Source organism: Lontra canadensis, unplaced genomic scaffold (genome assembly GCF_010015895.1).
Source record: "Lontra canadensis isolate GAN:19392208 unplaced genomic scaffold, GSC_riverotter_1.0 scaffold1, whole genome shotgun sequence".
Taxonomy (NCBI): domain Eukaryota; kingdom Metazoa; phylum Chordata; class Mammalia; order Carnivora; family Mustelidae; genus Lontra; species Lontra canadensis.
In genome coordinates this window covers 111,683,447-111,711,379 of record NW_022630995.1, presented here as the reverse complement: position 1 = coordinate 111,711,379, position 27,933 = coordinate 111,683,447, and the positions used below count along the sequence as shown (strand labels likewise).

At 34.1% G+C, this 27,933-nt stretch overlaps 1 protein-coding gene across 5 annotated transcripts in view; it reads left to right on the top strand.

Moving 5' to 3' along the window:
• The window catches only part of GRID2 (glutamate ionotropic receptor delta type subunit 2), a 1,456,428-nt gene that overhangs the window by 771,876 nt on the left and 656,619 nt on the right, over positions 1–27,933 (top strand). For all 5 annotated transcript variants that reach the window (XM_032861590.1, XM_032861599.1, XM_032861608.1 and 2 more), the window contains 2 exons: positions 6,654–6,938; positions 26,400–26,605. In XM_032861590.1, the coding sequence (XP_032717481.1) occupies positions 6,654–6,938; positions 26,400–26,605 (491 nt within the window). The remainder of the gene's footprint in view (positions 1–6,653; positions 6,939–26,399; positions 26,606–27,933) is intronic.

Here is a 27,933-nt window from a genome sequence, read left to right as displayed (position 1 = left end):
CAAGAAGAGGTCAAGGCAGTTATTTAACATACAAACACCAGATAAGGGGTTGGTACTGAAAATATGTAAAGCTCTCCCTCAAATGACCACAATACAAACAAACCCGGGCAGGGTTCCTACTTCCGGACCGCCCCTGCATTCTCTAGCATGCTCTCTGCACTCCAGCTACCTAGCTCTTTTCGCCCTCCAGTAGCCCATGCTCTTTCTGCCACAGAATCTTTGCACATTCTCTTTCTTCTGTTTGGAAGTATTTTCTTCACCCTTTTCCATCAAAGTAACGTCTCTTCACCTAATTAGTTCTTACTTATCCTTCAGAATGAAGCTCCAGATTCACTTCTGCACAAAAGGCTTTCCCAACCCACAGTTTAGGAAAAGTGCTTTGGGCTGTCAGAATAATGACCCTTGTTGGCCTAGCAACTACTCAGGATATCATTATACATTCATTCGAATATGTTTGCCTCTCCCATTGTATATTGGCCTATTTTTGACTACCCTGCGTCCTAAGTTCCAGGCTCTTGCCTGATACAGTATGTGTATTTTATATTTGTAACATATAGATGTATACGTACATAGGTGTGTTCATTGCAGAATTGTTACTGACACTAAAAGGGAGGAGACTAATTGGAATTTCCATAAATAGAAGCCTATGAAAATATGTAGTTGGAAGGTTGTAAACATAAAAATCCAAATTCCAGCCCTCTCTCCACTGCTTACTGGAAATGTAAGAATGAGCCTCAAATTAGTGTTAAATAAATGAGGATAGGGATTTTATCAAATACAGCCATGTACTGGTAAAGTAATCAAGTGCAAATAAAAACATTTTATAAAATCCAAACCACTATACAAAGATAAAGAGATATTTTCTCATTTTTTAAAATATTATGTCATTATTTTTTTATCATTTTTATCACATCGGTGTTGGAGGAATCACTTTAGGGATTGATTGAAACTATACTCAATACTGTGTAAATTCTTCTTAATAGTTTGTTTCACCCTTGTTAAATTTTCTGTATATACTCTTTCTATTTGGAGCTGAAACATAGGATTAATCCCTTAACCCCAAACACAAAGGGAAAAAGAGAAAATGGTATCGTAATTATTCTTTTCTCTTTTACATCCAGGAGGCTGAAATATCCTGAATCTTACAGTAAGTTAAGTGACTTACACCTTCTTATATGTGACTTTGTGTTTGAAAACTGAGTTTTTAGTTCTCTGTGGCCCAGGATTAAAGTCTGTGCTAGATGTGAATCTCAACTCTGCTTCTTAATAATCATGTGAATTTGGAGAATGCGTTCAAGTTCACTTAACCAGTTTCTTACTTGAAAATGACAATAATAATAGCTCTTATGCATAGAGTTGTTATGAAATGTATATGGAAAAATACAATGACATATAATAGGTGCTAGGTTAAATGTTTAGTCCATGTCAGGCTTAGATCACAAATGAGAGATTTATGCTAGCTCTAAGTGAATAAAAAGGTAGTCGACTGAAAATTATCCAGTTGAACTCATTGGATGGCTGGTAATCAACCATTTTAGCCATTTATATTCCTTTAAAGAAGAAATTAAGTCCTAATGTTTTAATTATAATTAAATGATTTTTTCCTGTAGTTTCAATTCCTAAGTAGATAATTATGATTGAGTTGGACCTTGTAACACTATTTACATAGAAAGACCATCTTTATTTAGAAGAATTTGTTCCAAATTATTATGTTTTTGGCAAACTACTTGATGATGTGTCAAATAAACTCTATTTTTTTATAGCCACCTCTCAGATGGTTGCTAAAAGTCATATTTGCAAATAATGTTAAATGTCTGTATAGGCTGAATGTTTTGTGTTACTATATTCTTACAAGTATGAAAACAAATGTCAGATGCTTTTTGGTGGTTCAAAAAGAGAAGAAAGCAATTATCAACACTGGGCTTGTGACTTATTAATGAATTAAAGAGAAAAAAAGAAGTTAAATTCAGCTTTTGTAGAAAGAATACACATCTTTCTCATCTGCCATGGAAGCTTACCTTATTTTCTCATTTCTAAAAGTTCACTGATTATAACATTCAATATTGATTAGCAATTGTTTTCAAGAAAAATAATCCAGCATATTAAATGTATTGATCAATTTTAAAACAGGCCCTGATTTCAGATATGATAAAATACAGAAGCTACACACATTTTAGAATGGTGGAAATTTGGTACTTTATATTTGAATTGGAGGAACTTGAAAGAGTGAAGACTCATTCCAAGAATAAATCTTAGTTTATTATTAGAAATAAAATGGAGACAAGGATCACCTTTTGGGGTACAATAATTCTTATTAACTCTGTGTACTTCTTTTCTTATACCTCACCCCCACTTGTGAATTAAAAGAATTAGGAAAATAGGGAAATTCCACTTCCCAGTTATGGTCATATTGTCAACAATATCACTGTTAAAAAAAAAAAAAAGTAAGAGAAAGTCAATAAATATTAGATGTTCTGCAACAGTCACAGTAAAGAATATTGCAGTTACAGTCCACCAGACTCATGTTTTCCCAAAAGGGTCACACATCAGAACTACTCAGATAATACATCATAATGCAAATACATGACCACTAGCCTGTGATGAATAAAGTAGGACTTCTAGGAGTAGACTTAGTCATCCATATTTTTTAAAAATCTCCTTTGAATTCTGATTTTGAATTCTGATACAGAATTCAGAGATTTTGAAAACACTATGGTGAATAGATTGGGAGATCTTTGAGGATAGAATCTGTCTGTGCACTCTCTGATCTCCAAAGAAGTTCCTGGCTCATGGTTAAAAGTTGATAAATGTCTGTTGTAGAACAAATGTATGAATGGAATGTGCTAAGGTCCTGATGTGATTTAAAATCACTGAAAGAGGTTATATCAGGACAAATTGGTCAATACAAATGAGTTAGAAAATATATCACCGAGAATAAATGTATTCAAAAAGGTGGTGTTATCTAAAAATATTTCACTGAGTTCTCCTTGAGAATTCAGTAATGGGTAACCGATTTCAAGACCCTTTATAGATTTTACTTTTAATCCCATTTTATTTAATAAGAAAAGTAAGACTCAAACTGATTAGTTACAGAGATTTAAAAAAAAAAGAGTGTACATGAACATCATTTAACTTAAATTTACACATTTATACAGAGAACTTCATTTTCGTAGCTGCTGAGTGACCCAAATGGGTGAAAGCGTTGCTAATTGTACTTGCTATTAAAAGAAGAAGGGTGGGGAGTGGAGGAGGAGGAAAGGAAGGAAGGAAGAGAGGGAGGGGGAAAAAAAGGGTGCTTCCAGCAATTAGTACATGCTTCAAACACCTTCAATAGTGTTCAAGTCGCAGATAGCTGGAGTCACAAAACCAGCAAGAGGTTCAATATACTCTATGTTTCAAAGTGTGTATGTCCATGTATACGTAAAATAAATAAATCACAGGAGTTGAAATAATAGTTGGAAAGAAATATGCTATTGAGAAGTCTTTGTTTTAGATTCTTACAATAAAAGGGTGGTGGATACCCATAAAAAACACACTCTGGTCTTTCATATTCAGTTTCACACTATCTAAGAACTGAAGAATGCATTGTATGGAACTAAACGTCTAAATAATGTGGTTTCCAAACAGTCAATATGTGGAATTCTTGTAGCAAAATATAGATTGCCTCACTAATCTTTGTTTCTGTTTTTGGTGTAGCCCTTCATTTCCTCAAGTATCTCTTCTGCTGCCATGAGTTATAATCTCTTTTTTTATGCTAATCATATAGGGCCCTATAAAGGGTCAACCTCCAGAGCATATAAACATGTATCTTCTCTTCTTCAGCCAACATTTACATTGGTAAAATGGGGCAAAATGGGTGTCAAATATCTCCTTGATAGGTTGCTTTGTAGACCCATTCGTATATGTGCCCAATCAGCATTGTGTTTTGGGTCAACCAGTTTCAATTCATTTTAGGCATATGGGCTCTTCCTTTTCTTCTTAGTGGATCAACCTCTTTTTACCAAACTTGAAAATAGACAATCTCCAATTGAGCTTTTGCCTATGGAGACCAGTCTATCTTTTCTTTACCACACAAGATTTTAAGGTTACCAGTATCATTCACTTACTATGGCAAAAAGCATTTTGGATGATGAGTTAGAGTCTTGGATCTTCTATTTATTTTAAGGGGGTACCCTATGTTTTCTTGACAACCGTGAACAACAGAAGGTTGAACACTATATGGGATACATGTCTAAGACTTGCAGGCTACTACTTCTCCTAGTCTCTTCCTATGAGAAACCTAACACCGTGATTTTGGTAATCTTTCTTTTTGAGTCTCAAAATCTTTCTCAAACTAGTGTTCCAGAATGCCAGCTTACCAACCCAGTCACAGATAGCATAGCATTTAAAGATGATTTTCCAGCCCTGGACTACCTAATTTCTAGATTACCTTTCAGGTTTAATATTACATGGTTTTCTGATTGCAATTTTTGAGGATTCCTATTTTGATTTTATAGAGAGTTTTCAGTCATTCTTGCTTATATATATAACAGGATAGATGATACCAAATACTAATAAAAGTAATACATTTGTTTATATAATAATTGTTTCTAGTACTTGCTTAGTTTGTGTTCTTACTAATAGAGGTTAATAGGAAGTAACATAGTTGGTTTGAAGAAATCACAGAATATGTACTAAAGCAAATTTATATGATAAATAACAATTTATATATGACTCCAGAGTTTTTCTTTTTAAATATGAAAATTAAAATAGGCGATTTTCATATGTGACAGCAATATAATACTTTAAACTGAATTCTCTCATCTCAGCTTCTATACTTAAACTTTATAGTTCTTATGATAGATTTATGTAAATTGTTGCATTTATTTGATCATTTTAAATTACTGTAATCTAAACATAAAATTCAATTCTGTATACCTTAAGATATTCTCCATATTTTGATTTTAAATGCTAAATGAGCCAAACTTTTAGACAAAATCTTTTTTAAAAAGTGAATTCCTATTTGCTTATATAAATCAGTAATGGTCTTATTTCCTACTCTGAAGCGGCAAACTTTTGACCAGTGTTTTTGCCTAAATCCATTGAAAGTATAACTATAAATTCATCTTGCTTTTATAAATGTTGAATTCACAAATATGAGTAGGTTCTATGATTTTTACTGAAACTTCAACCTCTCAGTCAGTTATGGCCTAAGAAGCATTCATCCCTGATGCTACCTTTCAAATTCATTTGAAATCGTATAACCTGTCTTATGCTTGAAAATAATGTCCCTGATTATTACTAATTTATTTTGTATGTACTGGTTGGCTTACAATTAATCATAATCCATTTATTTGCTGTTTATATGCATGTCATTTGTATAGTACTTCTAAACTTGCCCTTTGTCAGCCTTCATTAGCTGGCCAGTTAATAACATGGAGGTACTTCTCATGTAACTTTGTTTTCGATTCTTTTAAAAAAAACTCGCAAAACAGATTATAATAATATATATAGAGAGAGAATATTATACCTACAATGCCTAAAATCTAGAATAATGCCTGGACCAATCATATTAACTGGCCTTCTCAAATAAAATTTATTTTATCTTGATTCCATCTGAATTTACTTTCGATTTTCTTTCTAATCTCTTGCCTTCAGAGATTGGCATTATGAGATCACTAAGATATCTTAACTCTTATTAAGACTTATTAAGAGTTAAGACTTATTAGGGGGTATCTAGCTGGTTCTGTCAGTAGAGCATGCTACCCTTGATCTCAGGGTTGTGAGTTCAAGTCCCACATTGGCGATGGAGATTACTTTTAAAAAAAGAGAAAGAAAATTAAGACTTATTAACTTTTTTTTTCTATATATGTTATATCTTGATACATACTTATAATTTATATTTGACCCAGTTTTAAATATGTTCTGAAGTAAACATATATGCATATACAGATAAGTTAAAATGAAATTAAAACACAGATAATAAATCATATAATAAAGATTAGAAATTGTCCAACTGGAAACCAGAATGAGATAATTGTTGAAACTCAGTATTTGATTTGACCATGAGTTTTCTGACTGCCAAGGAAAAGAACAAAAAAATTTTCATTTTTCTGGTTTAATAAGAAAGAGTATCATTAGACTTTTAGGTACCAAAATGGCTGTTTTCTGTAGCCAGACATTCCTTACTTAAGCCTTTCATCTTCCTTTTATTCATTCACCAATTTACATATTATCTGCTTTTTGAAACCTTGCATTACATACTCAATGAAGAATTGTCTTTTCTCTGAATTTATTCATTGCTAATTATAAAAGTATAGCTGTTACTAATTGAGTGCCTATCATATGAAAGGCAAATAACAGACACTGAATTATCTCCAATCCTAGCAATAATCCTGCAAGATTCATGCTATTTTACCCTCTTTGCAGATGATGAAACTGAGACTAAGAGAAGCAAGTAATTTGCACAAGGTCAAATAGCTAATAAGGGCAGAGTTCCTAAGCTGAATTCCGGTAATACTCTGTAGTTATAGGATTTCTTCATGGAGAATGTTCATTTAAAAAAAAAAAATCCATAGCTGTGTAATAATTCCATAAGCTTTTTTCACTCTTCCTCCAAAAGAGAAGTTATATGAAACCCATTGACATTGAAATATTACTCTCATTTCTTGCAGCCTGTGAACTTATGAATCAAGGCATCTTGGCCCTGGTCAGCTCCATTGGCTGCACGTCAGCAGGGTCCCTCCAGTCGCTGGCAGATGCCATGCATATCCCCCACCTCTTCATACAGCGCTCAACAGCTGGGACCCCAAGGAGTGGCTGTGGACTCACCAGGAGCAACAGGAACGATGACTACACTCTCTCTGTCCGCCCACCTGTCTACTTAAATGACGTTATCCTGAGAGTGGTCACAGAATATGCCTGGCAGAAATTCATTATATTTTATGATAGTGAATATGGTAAGTGTTTGTGATTTGTGTGAGTTCTATAATATTTGCATGGCAAACAACTTCGTTAAATCTTGAAAAACTTCAAGCAGCTTACTCATTGCTATCTGCGGTTTTCTTGTTCTGTCATAATCTTCTTACAAATCTAGCAGCAAAAGCAAAAAGTTTTGTTGAGTTCAAGTTCAGCTGTTTGTATTAAATCACTTTGAAGTCAATTTAAAAAATAAATACCGGTACCTAATGCTCAGTTTATAAATGTTTCTAAAGGGAATCTGACTCCAATGTATCTTGAATTTTCAAATATTGAGAAGTCATAAAGACAATATTTTCTTTCTTCCATTTTCAAAAACATTTTATCTTTATAAAGATAGAATAATAAAACACTGTTTTGGACAGATCCTGGAACACTGAAAATAGATGCCTACTCATATTTACTGGTTTAAAAAAAAACTGACATATTTTACCACCTTACACTCTTTGAAAGTAACAGTTTATATTAGTTAATAGCATGGTATTTTGTCTGCAGTATGAAATTTCACAAAAATGCTGAGTAGTATGAAGACACTTAATTTCTTTAATTTCCCAAGATAAAACACAAAACATTAGCCTTATTTACTGTAATTCAAGAAGAAAATACTTAATCTCAGTATTTTTACTTGTGTTACACTAAGAAAAGTGAATAAAAATGGTAACTATATTATTTATTTTTTTCCTGAATTCTGTTTTCTAACTGACTGATCCCAAAGATGTTCAAATTTAGTTTCTCCAGTTTTTGTCATTAGGGGGAATAGAGATGGATATCATAAAATGAAAGAAAATTAGCAGGTCTTCATGAAGATATACATTTCGAAACATATGTTTCTTTAGAGATTTGCCTTAATAAGGACTCTCAGAAAAATATTTTCCATTCAGTCTTGATGAGTCTGGTTTTTATTTTTTTATTTCAAAAAATCAAATTGATTTCACCGTCAGTACTACAACCAATTTTTTCTTAGCAAATAAATAAACATTTAAAAATAATGGTTTTCTTGTCATAATCTACCCAGCATTGTGAACAATATTGGAGAGCAGTTACACAAGAGCGAGCCAGAAAGTGGCATCAATAGAACTGAGTACAAACAGGTTGACAGAAATCTGGAAAGCAACGAATAAGAGCCCCTGTGGACTCCCAGGGAGGGAGAGCAAGTGGCAGTTACATTTAGCCCTAAATATTCAAAGGTCGCATGGGGTGTTGGCAGCCTGAGTAGCAGTAAACTTGATGGGTAGATTTCAGCCGGAAGTCTGTGGCCCTCTCCAGAAGCACAGTTGTCTCCAGGACGGAAATCCTTATTTTTGTTGCTTAATTCATATTATTTAGGGATCACAGAACAAAAACCAAGAGACTGAAATGAATAAAATAAAAAAAGAAAAAATAATAATTGGCTCATCAGTAAAAGTAAGGATTGAACACAAATTTGAAATTTGCTGATAGGATTATTTAGTGAACATTGTAAACTCTACCTCTGGAAAAAATATGTTGAATATGCTTTTGTCAGTTTTCTTTCCATCACATTATTTATGATTTTTATAACCTTAACTGGCATTCTCACGATCTCTGCTCAAATATTACCAGAAATAATGAATTTTTAAACTGTAAACCTTTCTTTAATAGGGGGAAAATATTTTTTAGTTAGTCCTATCAAAATACTCCAGTAAAATAGAGAACAGAAAAGTGTTTGTGGTGAAAGTTTTTCACAACATTAAAATGAGAATTTTACTTTTTCATTATATACATCCATAAAGAAAGAAAATCCCTTGTTGCCTTGTTTCCAAGTCCTACCTGGTTTACAGTTAGGAAATTCTCATAAGAGAAGATGTTTTTATTATTGATGAAGTAAATGTTTTTAAAAATGTACACTAAATTCATAGTCATAGAAAATCATTTACATTCATTTGACATTTCTTATTCTCCTTTCCTCTGTTTAATAAGTAAATAAATTGCTATTATCACAGTGTATGACTGAGTCCTCTGTTAGAAGCAGGGTTTGTTTTAGGAATAATAATAATAACAAAAATATTTTCTTTTACTTTGATGATAAACTTGCTTTTGACTTACTTTTTAATTTAATAATTCATGAAAAATTACCCTGCTTGTATCCTTAAAATTATTTCCGCTAATATTCTTGTTTAACAAAAGAAAATTTCCCTTTGATATTCACAATAAATCTTGCTAGTAAAGAACTGGGCTAGAGTCCAAAATAAACATCAAGCTATCCAAATACCTTCTACCTTAAAGAGGGCTACATGTATTTACATATCCATTCATCAATGTCATCATTTTAAGTTCAAACATTGGAATTATACTTGACTTTTATCTTAGTTATCAGGAATTGCTTTCATTAAGGAATGGATTAAGCATCATCTGTGGATGAAATAAGGCATCCTGCTGGAGCCAAATGTGATTGAAGATGTATTTTGCTTATAAAAATATACTTTAAAGAAAAAGAAAAGAAAACGAGATTAGGCTTCTATATCCAGTTAATTAGAGAAACACTTTTTTCAAAAGCAGTTAATTATGATTAAGGGCACAGTATAAAAGTCTACATTAAATTCCCTAACAAAGAAAATTCAAGTCTTTGATTCTAAGTAAATGGATGAAAACAGAAAAGAAAATGTGGAAACTTTATTTGAATGGATTGATTCAAGACATTTTTTAAAAGGCTTGAAAAGAGTTTAGGAAGTGTTGAGCTTTTTAAAAGTGTGTCATTTAAGAAATGTTCATTGCTCACTTGCTTAGTGTAATGCAAAATATGAGATAAAAAGTTTTACAGAATGAAGTCTTAGCCCTTAAGAAGCTTACAATTAACAAAAGAGGTAAAATATTTATGACTCTTCTAATCGAGAAAATAGTGTGTTAAGTGTCATGAATGATGCAAACTGAATGCTAATGGTGTTTAATGAAGAAGGTGTTGAATTTTTGGCAGCAGGGATCAAAGAAGGCTGTATGGGTGGACCTTAACCTTGAAAGTTGCCTTTTGAAATGCTAGTTAACTTTCACTATATGTGAGAGACAGTCACTTCAACAGAGAGAAAGTGTGAACAAGTCTGGTAGCAATAAAATATATTAAAAATAGTATCTCTGAACACTTAATTTGCCAGGCCTAAGAACAAGCATTTTACATTAAATCATGTAATCTTTTCAACAACTCTATGAAGTAGGTAATATTATTATCACAATTTTACAAATAAGAAAACAGAAAACAAAACAAAACGAAACAACTGGGTTACTTGCTCACAAAACACAGCTAAGTATCAGAGCTGAGTTCTAAAGTCTGATCAGAGCCTGTACTCCTAACTGTGTATAATGAATATAAAGGAGTTACAGTGAACTATTCCCCACGAATATAATAAAAAGGGCTAATCTTACAGAGAGCATTTATTATCCCCAGGCTCTGTTCCAAGTGCCTACACACTTATCATCTCATTTAAGCCTCACAACAGCCCTCTGAGGTAGAAGATGATGATAATAATGATGATGATGTTGATGATGATGATGATTTTTGCAAATGAATAAACTGAGAATGTAAGACATCAGGTAATTTGCAAGTAAGCTGAGAAGCATGAATTCAAACCCTGATAGTCATTTCCATAGTCTTTGCTTTTCACCACTAGGGTATTCTGACGCTATGGAAATAAGAGTAAAATTAATTCCTGACAACTGTAAAATTAAAAAAAAAAAACAAGTTTACAAATGAAATACACAGAATCATCTTTATTAAAGAGAGACAATGATGTCAATCCTGCAGATCCTCACTGTATTAATATCATCAAAGAAAAATACTGTATGTTGATTCGGAAGAGGTTATCACTGGAAATATGGAAACAGGACAGTCATGGGCCAAAGGAGGCTGACCCATCACCACAAACAGCTACCTGCCTGCAGAATAACCATTCTTGTTTTTAAATTTGCCAACAGAATGCAAAGTTCATTTAAGAGACCAATACCTCCCACTGAAAAACTATATTTTTTGGCTCTCTTACAGCTGGGAATTGTGATATAATATTGTCGAGAGTTATGAAGGGTCTGAGATTTTACTTGCATCAGTTTCACGGATGCTGGCAGAAAACACTCTACTTCTTTAGACAGATAGAGAACTTTAATGCTCATGGTACAGCAAGCAGCGTGAGCCTCTTATTAATGCTGCTTCCTCTTGACCTCATGTCTTATAAGACTACGTGGAGCTACTCCAGTGGATGCTGTACATGCAGTGAGCTTGTATGGCAGCTGAGGACCCCTGGCTTTGGGAATCTGGATCTTGTATGATGGGCTGCTAAGTAAACCTTCTTGGCATATGTCCAGAAAAAGACACTATCTTCGTTGTAAATAAGTCTCTCTTACCTAGGGAGAGTTTCTGCTTGCATAATATGCCATAAGACACCAAACCTATAGAGAATTGTCTCTCCAAAAGACTTTTTTGTTTGTTTGGCATATATATATATATATGCCAGTCCTAAGACCAATCTGGTTAATCTTACTGACAGGAGGTAAGATCAGATCAACTCAATTTGTCTCTTCTGCATTTATCTAAAGACACTATAAATAAGATTTTTAATAAGCGAGATTGGTATTAACTATGCCCATCAGGGTCCTGGACTCAGCAAGCCAAATAAATCCCATGAACTACCAAGAGGCTACTTTAAAAAGTCAGAGAGTTTCCTCCTTAAATTTCCGCAAAACCCTTTTACTTGGCCAGAAGCATTGATCCAGGTACAATAGGATTTATTTGTAATTGCAAAGATTCTACCTGTCTCACAAGGGGAAGTTCTATCATCCAGAACAACCTTGTCCAATGAGCTGAGGCTGACCTGAATGACTTCTAAGGCTGAAATCGTACCATCAATCACTTTAGTGAAATTCAGGGGGGAAAAAATCTAATTGGATGATTCCTATCATAAGGAAGAACACCTATAGGACACACCTCAGTAATAAGTCAGATATGGCTCCATGTAGCTCCCCCAAATTAATTAGGTAAGCCTCACTTTAGAGAGACCTCAGTAAAGTACTATATTGTCTGGTGCTGGTATTTACCTAAACACTTTAAAGTCTCAAAGCCACCCCTAATGTATGACTCATGTCTTCAGCAAGGAGGTAACCTTCACACAAAAACTATAGTTCTGGAAGGGTACATGATGTCCCTGGTGTGGTGTGGGAGGGGATTGGGGAGAAGGAAGTTAGGAAAGAGTGGAGGGAGTTAGTTACAGTGCTGGAACCCCCTGAGTGAGACAGTAGGGCCTTCAATATGACTTTTGGTATTCCTAAGAGTTCCAAATTCATACAGGGTATTTGAATCCAGCTCTTGATTAGGAGGGATAGCCTGAGGTCAGTCAATACAATCTGTCTTTTGTGTTTTTTTCGAGGGTTAACAACCTGCTGTTGGGCCTGAAATTTCTTTCTGTAAAAAAGTTTCACTGGAGCACAGCATGTTCATTTGTTTGCATGTTGTCTATGTCTGCTTTTGAGCTATAACAGAGTTGTACTGTTGCGATAGAAATAATATAACCCATAAGCCTAAAATATTACACTATGGTCCTTTAAGAAATTGTTTACTAGCCTCTGTTGTATGGCATCAGTCTAGTGATTTTCTTACTGCCTCATGTAAAGAATGAAGGTACAGGTAGAGAAGGTATTTGGAGAGACTAACAGGTGTTATGCAGGGGGACTGTATCTCCTGTGTTTTCCAATAGTCTTTTTGATAAAATTAAGGGAATGATGATCAAATCCTGAGTATAGCCCTTTCTGATGAGGAATAGCAGATCCAGCAGTCAGTTAAATTTAAGGCTTTTAAGTCAATTTGAAAGGTCTGCACCAGGGTATTTTCTTTCATGAAGAGAACCCCAAGAGTTGTTCTGAAAGACAAAAGTCATTAATGCACATCTATTTTGTCTTAGGGGGCCTAAGGATTTCCCTTCCCTGTGATGGAGTTGTTGCTCTTCTGTTCCAGAAATATGGCGTGTCCCATTCCAATAACTGTAATTGCATTTTTTTTTTCTTCATTGATTCCTGTTTGCACTCAGATCTTTTATCAGGAATGGTCAGGTGCAAGACAGGACATTTTTATAAAATTTATGAAGACCAGATATGTCCCCCAACTTTAGCTTGCAGTGGCCATAAAGGAGGAGGTGACAGTGTGTTCACCATGTGTTCATTACCCTTATGTTTCAGAATAATGTCAATCCAACAAGAGACTCCAGGAGGTAGGAATCGAATATAAGTCCAACTCCCTTAAGCTCTATTTAAGCCAGGCAGCCACCCAGGTTTGTCTGGGGAAAGAGAAGGAAGCATCACGCCTAGGAAAGGCATCAATGCACTGAGTCCCAGGCACAATAACTACAAAAATAAAATAAAATAATAAAATAAATTTAATTAAAATAAAATAACAAATCAATGGAAAGGCTTAAATAGCAAGCAACTAACTAAATGTCCACCTTCAGAATATAGCAAAATAAGGCTGTATAAACCTGAAGTAGAATAAGTAAAATAATTAAATAAGGGTAGAAATTAATGAAATTAAAATAAACAATAAATAAAACTAAGTCTAAAATGATTAATTCTTGGGTCACCTAGCTGGTTCATTTGGTAGAGCATGTGATTCTTGATCTCAAGGTCATGAGTTCAAGCCCCATGTTGGGTGGAAATATTACTTAAATATTTTCTAATAAAATCATTAATTATTCATATAGATTAATAAAAGTGATGAATTCCTAGTGAAACAAATTGTTATTAAAAAAAAAAACCACAGAAAACAAAATTTACCAATACCAGAAATAAAAGAAAAGATATCACTGAGGGACTTCCTTATGGAAAAAAAAATGTTTTACTGGAAGTTCCAACCACAGAAATAAAGCAAGAAATAAAAATTAATAGTCATACAGTTTGGAGAGGAAGAAATAAAAATTTCTTTTTATCAACAAACAATTATATACATAGAGAATCCCGTGAAATCTCAAAAAAATCCTGCAAAAATTTTAAGTTAGTTTAGCAAGTTTACAGACTAAAGATGAATATTTGAAAATAATTATATAATAGCGGTAAAAAATCGGAAAGTGAAATAAACAAAATTGTGAAAACTTGCAGTTCCTCAGGAGAAATCTACAAGATGTTGCAGGACATTCACACTGGAAAATACAAAATTTGCCCAAAAGAATATTGGTTGATGGCTTAGAAAATTTAATATCATGAAGATACCCATTCTCAATAAATCAGTTTACAGATTCAATGTAATCCCAATCAAAAATTTGTGGGCTCTTTTGAGGAAATTGGTAAACTGATTTCAAAATTTATATAGATGTCTAAAGATATCATATGGTCACAATATTAAAAGATAATAAAACTGAATTAAATGCTTTACCTGATTTCAAGGCTCATTTCATATCGGCCTAGGATTAACAAAAAGATCACATTAGGGTTCAGAAGTCAATTCATTTGCACTCAGCCAGTTCGTTATTGACCATCATGTCAAGTCAATTCAGTGGAGAAGTGTTCTTAAGAGTACTGAAACAACTGGGTATATATACAAAAAGGGAAGAAAAAAAGGAAAAGAAAAAATAAAAAACCTTGACTCCTATCTCACACCATAAAAAAAATCAGTTCAGGATTAATCATAAACCTAAACTAAAAACTATAATTATTAATCTTTTTAGAAGAAAACATAAGATAATATCCTTGTGACTTTGTGACATGTTGAGATTTCTTAGGCACATCAAAAAATTGAAACTAAAATAATAATTTGGACTTCACCAAAATTCATAATATTTACTCATTAACAGACACCAGTAAGAAAATAAGTAGGCAAATTACAAGCAGGGGAATATATCCCATTATATATATCTAAGAGGCTTATATAAATACATAGGATATGTAAAAAGCTCAGAGAATTAAAAAGAAAAATGACTCCTACAATGCAACAATATGAGACCAACAAAAATATACAATTAAAAAGCAGCAAAAGGCTTGTGCGGGTAATTCATATAAGAAAATATATACATGCCCAATAAACATAAGAAGTGCTCACCTTTTTAGTCCATAGGTAAAAGCAAAATCAAATGAGATGGTAGTCTGTACCCATTAGGTTGGCTGAAGGTCAGTATTACTTGGAGGCAAGAATGTGGCACAACTGGAACACTCATTCTTTGCTGGATGTATGTAAAAGTGTACAGTCACTTAGGAAAGCTGCTCTGAAGTTTGTCTCAATGTTAAATATGCATCTACCGTATGACTTACCCATTTCACTCCCAGGCATTTTCCATGAAAAATGAGAATGTATATCAACACAAATACTTATTTTAGAATTTTCATATAAGAATTATTCATTCTGTCTCAACCTGAAAACAACCCACATGCTCAGTGAAACAAATTGTGTTGTACCTGTACAGTGGAATACTATTCAGCAGTAAAAAGGAATGAACTTCTGAAATATATGACAACATTGAGTGAAAGCAGCCTAGAATAATGAATACATGCTGTATTATACTGTTTGTTTGTTTGTTTGTTTGTTTGTTTGTTTTTAAGTAGGCTGCACACCCAGCATGGAGCCCAATGCAAGGCTTGAACTCACTACCTTGAGATCCAGATCTGAGCTGAGATGAAGTGTCAGATCCTTAACCAAATGAAGCATCCAGGGACCCCTGTATTATTCCAATTATATGAAATCCAATAATATACAAAACTAATCCTGGTAACACAAATTGAAAAGTATTTGCATCTCTGGATCACAAATGGATTGTCTGGCAAAGAACACAAGACAAGATATCCTTCTGTGATAACAAATATTTTCAGTATCTTGTTTTGAGTGGTAGTTACAGTGGAATACAATAAATATACATATGAGGTCTGTTTGTTTTATTATATGTAAACTATATCTCAATAAAAAATTAGGAGACATACTAACCTATTAGATATTTGAAGAAGAAAAAAGAAAAGAAGAAGGGGCAAAAATCAATTTGCCTAATGTAGTTTTAAACTAAATAGCATAATTAGGGGCTCCTGGGTGACTCAGTTGGTTAAGAGTCCAACTCTTGATTTTGGCTCAGGTCATAATCTCAGGGTTGTGAGATCCAGCCCGGCATCAGGCTTTCTGCTGGGTGTGAAGTCTGCTGAAGATTCCCTTTCTCCCTGCCTCCCCCACTCCCTCTCTGTAAATTAACTAACTAAATAAATAACATAGTTGAATTACGATCATTTAGAGATTGTAGAGTCACAGACAAAAATCATTTAGAATTGAATATAGTGGATTCTTAGAACCCAAATTTGGTAATAAATCAGAATGACTACAAGAGCTTTTTAATCATCATAATACCTGAGTCTCATCAAAGACTCCTGGAATCAGAATTGTTGCAAAGTATGAAGCCAGCTTTGTTCCTCAAAGAGGCATTTGGAAATAAGAAATTTCAGCAGACCTCTTCTTCAGCATCTTTAATTGATAGCATTGCTTCCCCTTCCTGAATAGTCCAAGAGAGAAAGAACTTATTATATTTTGAAGGTGCTTACTTCACATTTGGACACTGGGTGTTTCCTGTCAGAAAATTTTTCTTGATATGAAACTTAAACACTAATATTGAATAAAATTATCCATTTTCTGGACTAATATAAAATGATAATCATTTTGTTTAAAATCATTTATCAAGAAGTGAAGAAAATGATTATGCTCCCTGAACCCTTGTTAGTATTCTACTACCTAAGTACCATTTTCAACATGAGCAATTTCCCATTTGCAATGTGTTGTGCTTTTCAAGTATTCCACTTTTCTAAATGTCTTTATCCCTATCTATCTAATTTTTAAGTACCTCTGTATATGATCTGATACATTTACTGATTATACATTAAGCCTAATGCTATTTTATTGCCTTAGAAAGAGGGATAAGACCTCTGTCATTTTTTAGCAAAACAAAATACTACACAACTTGTACCTTTTTTTTTTTCATAATTTCTGGTTTTTTAATATATTAAATCTTTATTGTATCATTCATCATATTGCCCTATCCCTCCAGTTTTTATCCTCAATTTGCTTTGATTTCAACCAAATCTCCAAGAGGAAGTTTGGTCAAGTATGTGGAATATGATATTGAGGAAGGCTTATTAAAAGCAATTGGGAGTACTCCAGGTAGGCTCAGTACCAGAGAGGTCCATGCAAGGAATTAGTTGAATGTACAAGCCGATAGCTAGATGCCAAAATCAAGGAACTGACAATATACGGAAACCAGAAAGTTACAATAGTAGTAGGTGGTTCTAAAGTAGAATAAAAGCGGATATATTTCTTTAAAGGAGGATTCTATTCTGAGAGTATTGATGAGAGGAAAGTTGAATTTCATACCTGGGAGGACTGAATAGAACTGATTTACCACAGTGACATAAACAGTAATGTTGAAGTGCTCTTCAGTGAATAAGGTACTTGAGTTCTTTAATTTCCATTGCCTAAGACAATATTGGCCCCACAGCCCAATACTGGATATGATCTATTGACAGATCTATTACATAGATCAAGTTATGAAGATTGGAGGGAAAATATGATGACAAGGATCTAAGCTGCTTGTTACAGTAATGACATGGGGACATGTACATATTGAAAGTACTTAGATATCCTCTTACCATAGGCAAATCTCTACTTCAGCTTATGTATTGGTTTCATTCTTAGGCAAGATAGACGCCATTGGTGACTCAAAGAGTATCTTTACAAATTATTATACTAATGAAAGACCCTTTTCCTGCTTTGTTTGAGTATCACATATCATGCATATAGGTATGTATCTATATACCAAATCTTGGGCCCTGTTTGGATCCTATGCTGATCCTTGAATCAAGTAAATTGGCCAGGCACTTGCTGGGCTCTCAATCACCAACCTGAATTACATGATGGGTGAATTGCCTCTGGGTGAAGTGTAGACATATGTGGACACATGTACTTCTTTTTCCAGTTTGAAGGAAACCTTGCTTATAAGAAAAATAGTTATTTAAACATTAATTAGATTATTTTAATTTTGTTAATTAAATTTTAAATCTTAGTTTACTATTATTAAATTGAACTATTTGAAATATGTAAATTCTAAATACTCGTCTTTATAATTCAACACTTAAAATTGCTTTTAAAACATACACTTTTAAAGTCTAGTTTGAATATGTTTTTGTTTTGGTTTAGCTTAAATTTATTTTATGTTCTCGAACTTTCTGACTTTATCCTTCATGTCAGGATAGTATTTTTTCTTTTACAACAGGATTTTTAGCCCTATGTAAATTTCTACTATAATTTGTTAAACTGAGTATTTCTGAAAATCAGAGACCTTAAAGTGCATAATAGGTGTTGATAAAATATCTTTAAATGGAAATGATTAAATTAAATATATTTGTCTCTCTATATAGGAATATATATTTTTGACATCCGTAGGCACAAAAGCAAAGAAAAAAACTAAACTCTAAGGATTATCAAGTGGGTTTCTTATGGGCTCTCCCACGTTCTGAAAACATTGGTTTAATGATTCCAAATTAAAGGTCAATATGTAGTCCAGTGACCTGAGATACTTAAGCACTACCTTTAAGTACATCAGTGTATCACCCTTTCCCTACAATTACATTGCCATATGGTAAGCCCCTTTGAAATGAACACTGAATGATCATTCTTGTGAATGCATTCCAAGGAATAACAGCATTTATTCCATGCATCCTGACGTAGGTTTAATCAAGGCCCGTAAAATGGACACATTCCTCTTAATTGATTGCAAATGTTTATAATCACCCTGAGGGTGTTTTCAAATGTCTAATGACTATAATATTATTAACTATGTCTCTAGACAGTCTTAAAGCTGTTTATTACTCATTTGGTCACTTTCCAACTTTCAGTTCTCTCATTTACTTCAATGTGCATCAATAAGCATATAATTAATCCAAGCATCTTACTGAACTATTTCCTTTGCTTTATGTCAAGTAGGTAAAAACAATATATTGTACTACTTTGGATTTGTTCATTAGTCAAATGTCCTTATTGATCAGCATTACTGTAAAGATGACTCTCATTCTAAAACGCTATGATCTAATGCTAAAATAGTAAGTTCTCATCAAATAGATAATCTTAGTGATGGGTCACTGCTGCTGGACGGTGTCATCTCAAAATCGAATACAGCATATTATCCTTATTTTCTAAATACATTACCAACGGCAAGGGAATACTCAGTGGAGACAAGAATCTGTTTTAAAGTCAGGGTTCTCCTAAACAAAAATTTTTAAATCACTCAGTGGAGAAAAGACTTATTTTCTCAGGAAATGAGGCACTTTGTAGAGTATGCTTTGCTCTTCGTATGTTGGGAAAGCCGCTCAGCTCAATGATCTCATGGATGCAGCAACATAGGACATACTACTTTTTATCTAAAGTCATAAGATTCTAAATATTAACTTTAAAGCTCAGATTTCTGTCATAATTTCAGAAACAGCCAATTCGGCTGAATGTAGTCCTAATCTCCTGCTCCAAGTGAGGTCTTCAATGCATTAAGTAATCAAAATGATTAAATGTGCCTAATTTACTCAAATGAAGGAGAAAGATGAATAGACCAAAAAAAAAAAAAAAATCAGACTTACAGAGACTTAGTGGCAAACCTCTCTTCCTACCAAATTCAATTTTTTCAACTTAATATTTGAACATAATGATCAGAACTGAGGAATACTGTTTGATAGATTCCAGAGAATGTCACTAAATTTAAATGGCAACTACAGTTCGGAAAATGAGTAGTGGAGTGAGATTCCTCTATCTACGGTAGGGCCTGTGATATCATCCGATGCTTTAGATAGTGAACTCCTTGAGGGCAAGAATTGTTTTTGTCTTCCTATTCTAAGTACCTTTTCTAAATTACTTCTCTTCTAAGTACCTTGCAAAGTGCTTGATACATAGTAAACAGAGTTGATTCTAAAAGGCAGCTTATTTGGATGCTGATCACTAGTTTGCAGTGAACAACAGGGTATCATACTCCTGGCTCTGTGGTCAGTTTGGAAGTGTGTTTATACATAATATTCTAATATAGCCTGGGATCTTTTCTATCCTAATCTACATTAGTGTAAACCACTTTTAATACAGATTAAATTTAATCTTTCATTAGTGATTATAATAAAGTCATTATTTCACACAATTTAATAAAATAAATAATTTCGTTTCATGGGACGCCTGGGTGGCTGAGTCAGTGAAGCACCTGACTCTTGATTTCAGCTCTCATCATCTCAGGGCTGTGAAATGGAGCCCATGACAGACTCTGTCTGGGTGTAACGTAGTAACATGGTAACATACTTACTCTGTAGTCACCGTGGAGTCTCCTAGAAATTCTCTCTCTCCCTCTCCTTCTGCCTCTCCCCCTGCTCACACGTGTACTCTCTCTCTAAATAAATAAATAAATAAAATCTTAAAAAAAGAAAATTAATTAATTAATTAAGGTACAATCAGCCAGTACTTCTTGGAGAGTTGTGGGAAGTGGTCTATAGGTTACACAAGTCACAAGTCAGATGTGAGTGAAATTGATTGCTGCTAGAATATCAAGTTCTGAGAATGTTACCGAGATCAACTTATAGCCCTTATCAAGATTTTGGTTTTTTTCATTTTTTCATAGAAAAAGACAGCAGAAGAAAGTTAGGAACAAATGGGACTTTTGACTGGGTTAATAAAGTCTTCATAATGAAAATGCACATTGCTTAGAAATTTGCTTTGTTTCACAAGCCCTATTTCCTTTTTTCAGAACAACCCAGTAATCAAACTTTTTTTTTTTTTTTTCAGCAATACGGTATGGTTAGTTGTTACTTATTCTCTGCTTCCATTCCTTGTTTTCTATGTTTTACTGACATTAATCACCTTAAAACATAATTACCAGTTTAGGCTGTCCTTTGCTCTCCCCAACTGGACATACCTCAAGGATAGGAATTGTGGCTTCACCTTCATCACCAAACTATCAGATGTTTATAAAAAGATGTTATATTAGTCAATACTCTTTCTCTCAAAAGGAAGAGAAGCTCATTTCAAACTAAGTAAGCAAAAATTTAATTTTTTTTTTTTTAATTCACTCATGTTGTTGAGAAGTCCAAGGAATAGCTGTCTTGCATGTGTTTTACTTCCCATTTTGGCTTCGCTTAGCTTCTCTCGAGTCACGCTGGCTCTTGCAATTCTAAAATGACATCATTACAACTTGTGATATAAAAGAGACATCATTTTTGTTTCATGATCCGTATATCGAATATCAGTCCTCATCTGAATCCTGTGACTACCCCTTAGGCCAGGGACATGGCGAGCTCAAATTGACCATCCTGGGCTATACGACTCCCCAGTAATACAGTGTAGAGCACCATAGAATGTGGAACAAAAGGGATGGGTCCAGGTTTATTTCTTAACTGAAAAATTCGGTTTTGTTATTTGGAATAAAGGAGAAGAAACACTGGGAAGCTAAAAACAGCAGACATTAACTATGACATTAACGAATTGCAAGTTCACGGGATCCAAACCTGATTGTCTGACATCAAAGGTAGTGTGTTTTCCATAGTAGAAAGTTGTTTCAAAAAAGAAAAATACAGGGGTGCCTGGGTGGTTCAGTGTGTTAAAACCTCTGCCTTTGGCTCAGGTCATGATCCCAGGGTCCTGGGATGGAGCCCCGTATCGGGCTCTCTGCTGAGCCCCCCCACCCTCCCTCTGACTGCCTCTCTGCCTGCTTGTGATCTCTGTCTGTCAAATAAATAAATAAAAATCTTAAAAAAGAAAGAAAGAAAGAAAGAAAAATACAGTGATTTATAAAGGCAAATTACTTATACCGTGAAATTACCCTGAAATCCAAAACAATAAATGCAAGGAAAATTCCTGGATGCATTCTGTTCTGTGCCATCCAAACCCCCCTTCAAAACTAAAGCACTTACTTCTCCATCTACTAAGAGCATTTGGCGACTGACTACCCTCCCCAGGAATTGCCCTCAGCTAAAGAGAACCACAAAACCAAAGTCCATGCATATTGATAAAGTTTCTACTTCCACTGGTCCTAACTTGGGAAACTCTGAGGGCATCCCATTTCCCAGGGGCTGGGCAGGGCTCTGCTGAGCTGTACCACGGCTCCTCCTCTGCTGACTCTTGCTTCCTTCCCTGGGTCCCTTCCCTGGCTTCCTTAGAGCTGTCCCCAACAAGCTTCCTGTTCTTCCATCCTTATCTCCAGAGTCTACTTACCCGGGAACTCTATTTTCTACAGCATAAGTTTTCCTTAGGCCTGAAGAACAGCTAGATTTAGACTAATTAATAACTGAAACCAATGAAATATAATTGGGAAAGGCATTCATTTTTGTTATATTTCTTAATATTTTTATTAAAAGTTTCCTCTGCTTAAATAAAATGTAATACACACTGTTAGTTAATGAGTGACTATCTATGCTTTACGTTCCTGTATAGCATGAATAGAAAAAAATCAGTAAGAGCAGTGACAATATGCTAATCCAGGTTCTCTGATAACTATCTATGAGGAAATCAAGCAGATCAGACTGAGAGACCATAATCTAGGTAGTCTGCATCACGTTTTGGGTATGTACATATTTGGGGGAAAGGGAGAATCCATAATCTTTGTGGCTTTTTCAAATGATTCTGTGACACATAAAAGGTTAAGAAATTGGAGCATTGGTTCCCAAACTGGTTTCTTCAGGATCATCAGCTGAAGAAAATCGCTGGGCTTTGTCATGAAAGTTTTTATTTTATTGGAATGGGGTGGGGCTTAGAAAACTTCTTCAACAAGCTCTCTAGATGATTCAAAAAAAAATTAAGTAGACCACAATTTGAAAAATAGTGACTAAGGACTAGACTAAAGTACACTTCTACATTAGTTTTCTGTTGCTGCTGTAACAAATGACCACAGATTTAGAGGCTTAAACACCACAGGTTATTATGTGACAGTTCTGGAGGTCGGAAGTCTGACATGGGATCTCAAAGGGTTAAAATCAAGATATTAGCAATTCCGTGTTCTTCTCCAGAGGTTCTTGGGGAGAATCTTCCTCGCTTTACTAGCTTCTAGAGACCATCCACCTTTTTTCTGCTGGAGTTCCCCTTTCCTTTGCATCAAAGCCAGCAATGTTGGATCTCTCTGACGTTTCCTCAAAGCCAATTCATTCTTCAGTAGTCAGATCTCCCTTTGACTCTCTTGTCTGTCTTTTTCTTCTAATTTTAAGGACTCCGTGATCACTAGACTCACCCTAATAATAGAAGATATCTCCCCATCTTCAGGTGAGGTGATTAACAACTTTAATCATGCCACCAGGAGCATTAATTCCTCTTAGCTGAATAACTTATAGGTTCCAGGCATTAGGATTTGGGCATCTTTGGAAGGTCACTATTCTATCTACTTCAAGTTCTCTTATAGTACCCAGGAAAGAAAGTCATTTTTTCCCCGAATCTTATGTTTAATGACTCAGTTAATGAGGCTTCCACCCCTCGCTGTTATAGAATTATCTGGTCAGTAGAATTAATAATCACTAGAATTACTGAACTGAAACTGCTATTTAACTTTCTGTTATTAATAAATAGCACTTAGTCACACCCACAGGCCTGGAAGTATCTTGAAGTTAGGCATACTCTCTTGTCTCTTTTGTTTCTGTGACTTTTATTTTTACTTCTTGTTAAGTAATGGACACACAGATAAGGTGGCTGAATAATTGTGATGGTTAATTATGTTCATGAATTAATAAAACCAGAGGTCCACTCTCTCTTTTAGTGACTCTTCCACAGAGCAGCTAATAGCATGATTCAAATTCTTCTCATATTAAACTGACCAATTCTACATATTCTGGGTGTATAGTGTTATTCTTAAACAAGCAAAGCCATTATTATTTAATTCATGCATTCTGAGAGTCTAAACCATTATGCTTGCTATTTGGGGGTAGCTACCCAACAGTAAATTTTAGGTAGTTATGTTCTATAGGTGTGGAAAGGGGTGGTCCCTTAACAAGTGATTATGTACTATTATTAACAATAACAACAACCACCATGTGTTAGTACACTGGATTTTGCACACATACACACACACGGACACCTTCATTAATCTGACCTTTGAAGACATCTGTAAAATAAATATTTCCTCATTTACAGACCAAAAAACAAAATTTTGAAAATTTTGTTTCACATCATCTAGGCAGTGTTAGCCAGAATTCCAGACTAAGGAAGCAAAGGGATAGCTTGTTTTCCACTTAGATCCTGCAGTTAAAACTTTCAGTAGATTAAAATTGCATTTGGGATAAAATCAGAACTTCTTTCTGTGTCTCACTGGGAACCACATAATCTGATCCTCCCTCTCCATTCATGTCCGCCTCATTCCCCTCTCCCCTCAGTAACGTAGCTGCACTCACACTGGAATCCTTTAGGTTCCTCCAACAGACTCTTCACTGTCTTGGGACATTTTCCATGTGGTCAAGATGACTCTTCTTACTTCTTTGCCTGGGTAATGACTTCTCATCTTTCAGATCCGTTTAAGTATCAATTTCCCAGAGAAACCTCCCTTGGGTATTACAACTAAAATACATCTCCAACTAAAATACATAATCACCCCATCATTATCTACCAGAACACCCTTATCGTTTCCTTCCAAGCACTTAGTGTGACTTGTATTTATTAGTTTGCTTGCTCACTGTGTATCTCAGTGTGGGGAGGGGTGCTCATTGTTGTATTCCTTGCACACAGTGTTGTGTATCTGTATTCAGTAAATACCTTGTGGAATATTTTTTTCTTTTTTTTAAAGTTAAGATATGAAATTACACCAGAATTATTATATCTGTGAACAGAAGATTTCCTAGAATGTTAATGATCTGGAGCCTTAAGCTTTGGTCACAAAATATATTTCAAGATAGTTCTTGTACTGTTTGTCTTATATTTAGCTACCCATTTAAGTGCTTCAATATAAAGAAACAGCAACTCCTTATAATTCAAAATCAAGGATCTGCTTTTATAAAGACATATTCTTTCTGGGGTGGAGCCCAGTCTTCTGTGTTTTTAATCAGATTTGCGGATGATTCTGATTTACACCAAAGTTTAAGAACACCTGTTGAGTGTGTTCATAGTCCTGTTATAGGTCTACCTGTATCTAACATTTTGTTTAATCCATGCTTGAGTATTTTATACCCTCAGGTACTCTCTGACTTGGATATTTAATGAGTACATAATTACTGATGAATATGTTATTCCTGATTTTGCATCTCTCATTCTGCTGTAGAGGAGAGCTTTGTTCTTTTAAGCTGCTATCATTCTGTCGTCCTGGGTTTTAATATAATTGGGGATAAGAAATACAAAGTAGAATTCATACAGTTATTTATTTTAAGAGTTTGAGATTCACAAGATAACATATACTATTTATAGAATTGTTTTAAAATAAAGCCAGTCATAAAAACAAAGCAAAGTTCTTTTTATTAATTTGTAACTCTGCAAATACAAACTTTTATTGTGAGCAAATAGCTTCCAAATTTGTGACCATTTGTTTTCTTGTTCTGTGGGCTTATACATTGTTTTTAATTGGTAATGTAATGAAAAACTCATGAACTAATTATTGCCCTTTAAAGGCAAATTTTACATGCATGTAATTATGTACAATTGGGATTTTTGAGATCTAGTCCATTCATAATAAGTAACCTATAATCCTTATTACTTCCTATCTTTCACCAGTTTTTTCCATTTAAACATTTTATGCCATGGATATATATAGAAAAATATGGTTTATTGTATAGTAAAAGCAAATCTTCTATATTAAGATTATATTGTGGCAGATACATCTTCAATCATATTTTTCAATGTTCAGATCCCTCCTTCTATAAACAACCCATGCTTACTTGGAAGAACTATTTGTAACATTTCAGACACTTACTTATTGTTACTTTACTATATATCAAAGTACAATCTGTAAACACTTAATGTAGACTGGATTTTATCCTTTTTATTTAAATATGAAATAGAGACAATTTTTTTTAACTTAAATGCAATTGGTTTACATACAGTTGGCTGTATGATGTTGTTGCCCATTTTGAGAAACATTAATAATTTTGATTTAGATTCATCTGCCGTTAACAATATTCATATTTTACCTAAAGTTAACATCACTCTTTAATGCTGAGCAAAATAACAAATGTACTTTCTTTATCTCACATCTATTTTAGACACGTGAGAGTCCTCCTCAACTATTTCCCTCTACTCTGTCCTAAGATTTTTTTAGAGGTGAGATAATTTAAAGTGCTCAATGGAGAGAAACAAATCCATTTAAAGAATAATAATAATTCCTACATTTTCTTATGTAAACACATTAACTTGTACTATGCCTAAAATATATTTGAGAGTTCTATCAGCTACTCAATTAGTAGTTTTAAATAGCTTACAATGCTGAACAATAAACTGCCTTTTGGTGTGAGCGAAATAGCTTTTATCTCCCTTCTCTGCTCTAATTCACATTTTGATGGGCTTTTGATGTTCCTAGATATCCGTGGAATACAGGAGTTTTTGGACAAGGTGTCTCAGCAGGGAATGGATGTTGCATTGCAGAAAGTAGAAAACAACATCAATAAAATGATCACCACTCTCTTTGACACCTTGAGAATAGAGGAATTGAATCGCTATCGAGACACTCTTAGACGAGCCATCCTTGTTATGAATCCTGCTACAGCCAAATCTTTCATTACTGAGGTAAGTAAAAATTGTCATCGGGTAGGGGTAGGGTTAAAAAAATTAAATGCTTTGGAATAGACCTCATAGTCAGTTGAAAAGATTAAGAGCAGTATAGAATTAACTACACGACTGTCATTAGCACTAATGGAGGGTAGCACACTGAATTCCTTGTTTGTTGCAGTCATACTGCACAAAATTTTCACACATCCTGCACAGTTAACTGCTGAGAATGTTTGTATTTATATATTTAAGCACATAGCCACGATGATTTTAAGAAATGTCATGGGAGTTTGAAAGTGTTGTTGACCCTGAATGACTTTAACACGTTCAAGAATAAAACCACAAGTGCACAATTCTCCAACTAATCCTTAAGTTTTTGCAAGTTAGAATTTTACCTCTGAGGAAAGACAAACTTGAATCAGGCTATTATTGCCTGAATGTGATTACTTTTACAAAAACAAAGAGCAGATTTACTTCTGTTCTGTGAACTCTGTACCAAGATGAATAACTAAAACTGTCTGAAGCTCTCCACAAAGCGATGACCATTGTACATTTTATGATGCTGCATCTTCAAAATTTTAATTGTATCTGTTCATTTGGCTAGAAACTCCAAAAGTTTGTAAAAATACAATTAAGACTTTTTAATGATTAGTGTAACATCTTTATGTTCTAAAATGCTTAACTAGTGCCTTAACAGGATTATTGTCATTTGCCTTACTTCAAGTTTTTAATTCTGTATAGTGCTAGAACTGGTCATGACATTACATACATTCACATGGGTTTTATTATTAGTGTTTTTAATTTTGGTGACTTTATTTGACTAATACTTTTTTCCTCACTTCTCTAGTAAGCTTTCTTTAGCTCCCAAAGTACTGCTATAAAGCCTCCAAATTAGGAATGTGTTAGAAATTCTTTGACACTCTATAACCTAATTGGTATTAAGGAACTGAAGCAGAATAGAAATCACTAAGAAGAATAAAACTTTTGGAAAACTATCAATAATGACATTTTTAAAAACATTTTAATAGACAACTTCATTATGCATTAATAGACAAATACAGAACGTTGACATTTTCTAATCTAGCAAATTACTCAGAGAGTCTCTTTGAACAACTAGATTTTTCCACAATAGAAAGAATATTTCCAACTTTACAGGAGTTGGGTCTTTTCTTCAAGAAACCCAAAATCTGCTGAAAATTTTAAGGTTAATACACAAAGACATATAACATAAATTGGAATCTTAAAATTATAAATAAGTGAGGTTTGACACATCTCGGGTCGTCCTTGGTTGGGGATTGTAGAGATCAGAGAAGGCTTCATTGAGAAGGCTCATTTGAATTGTACTT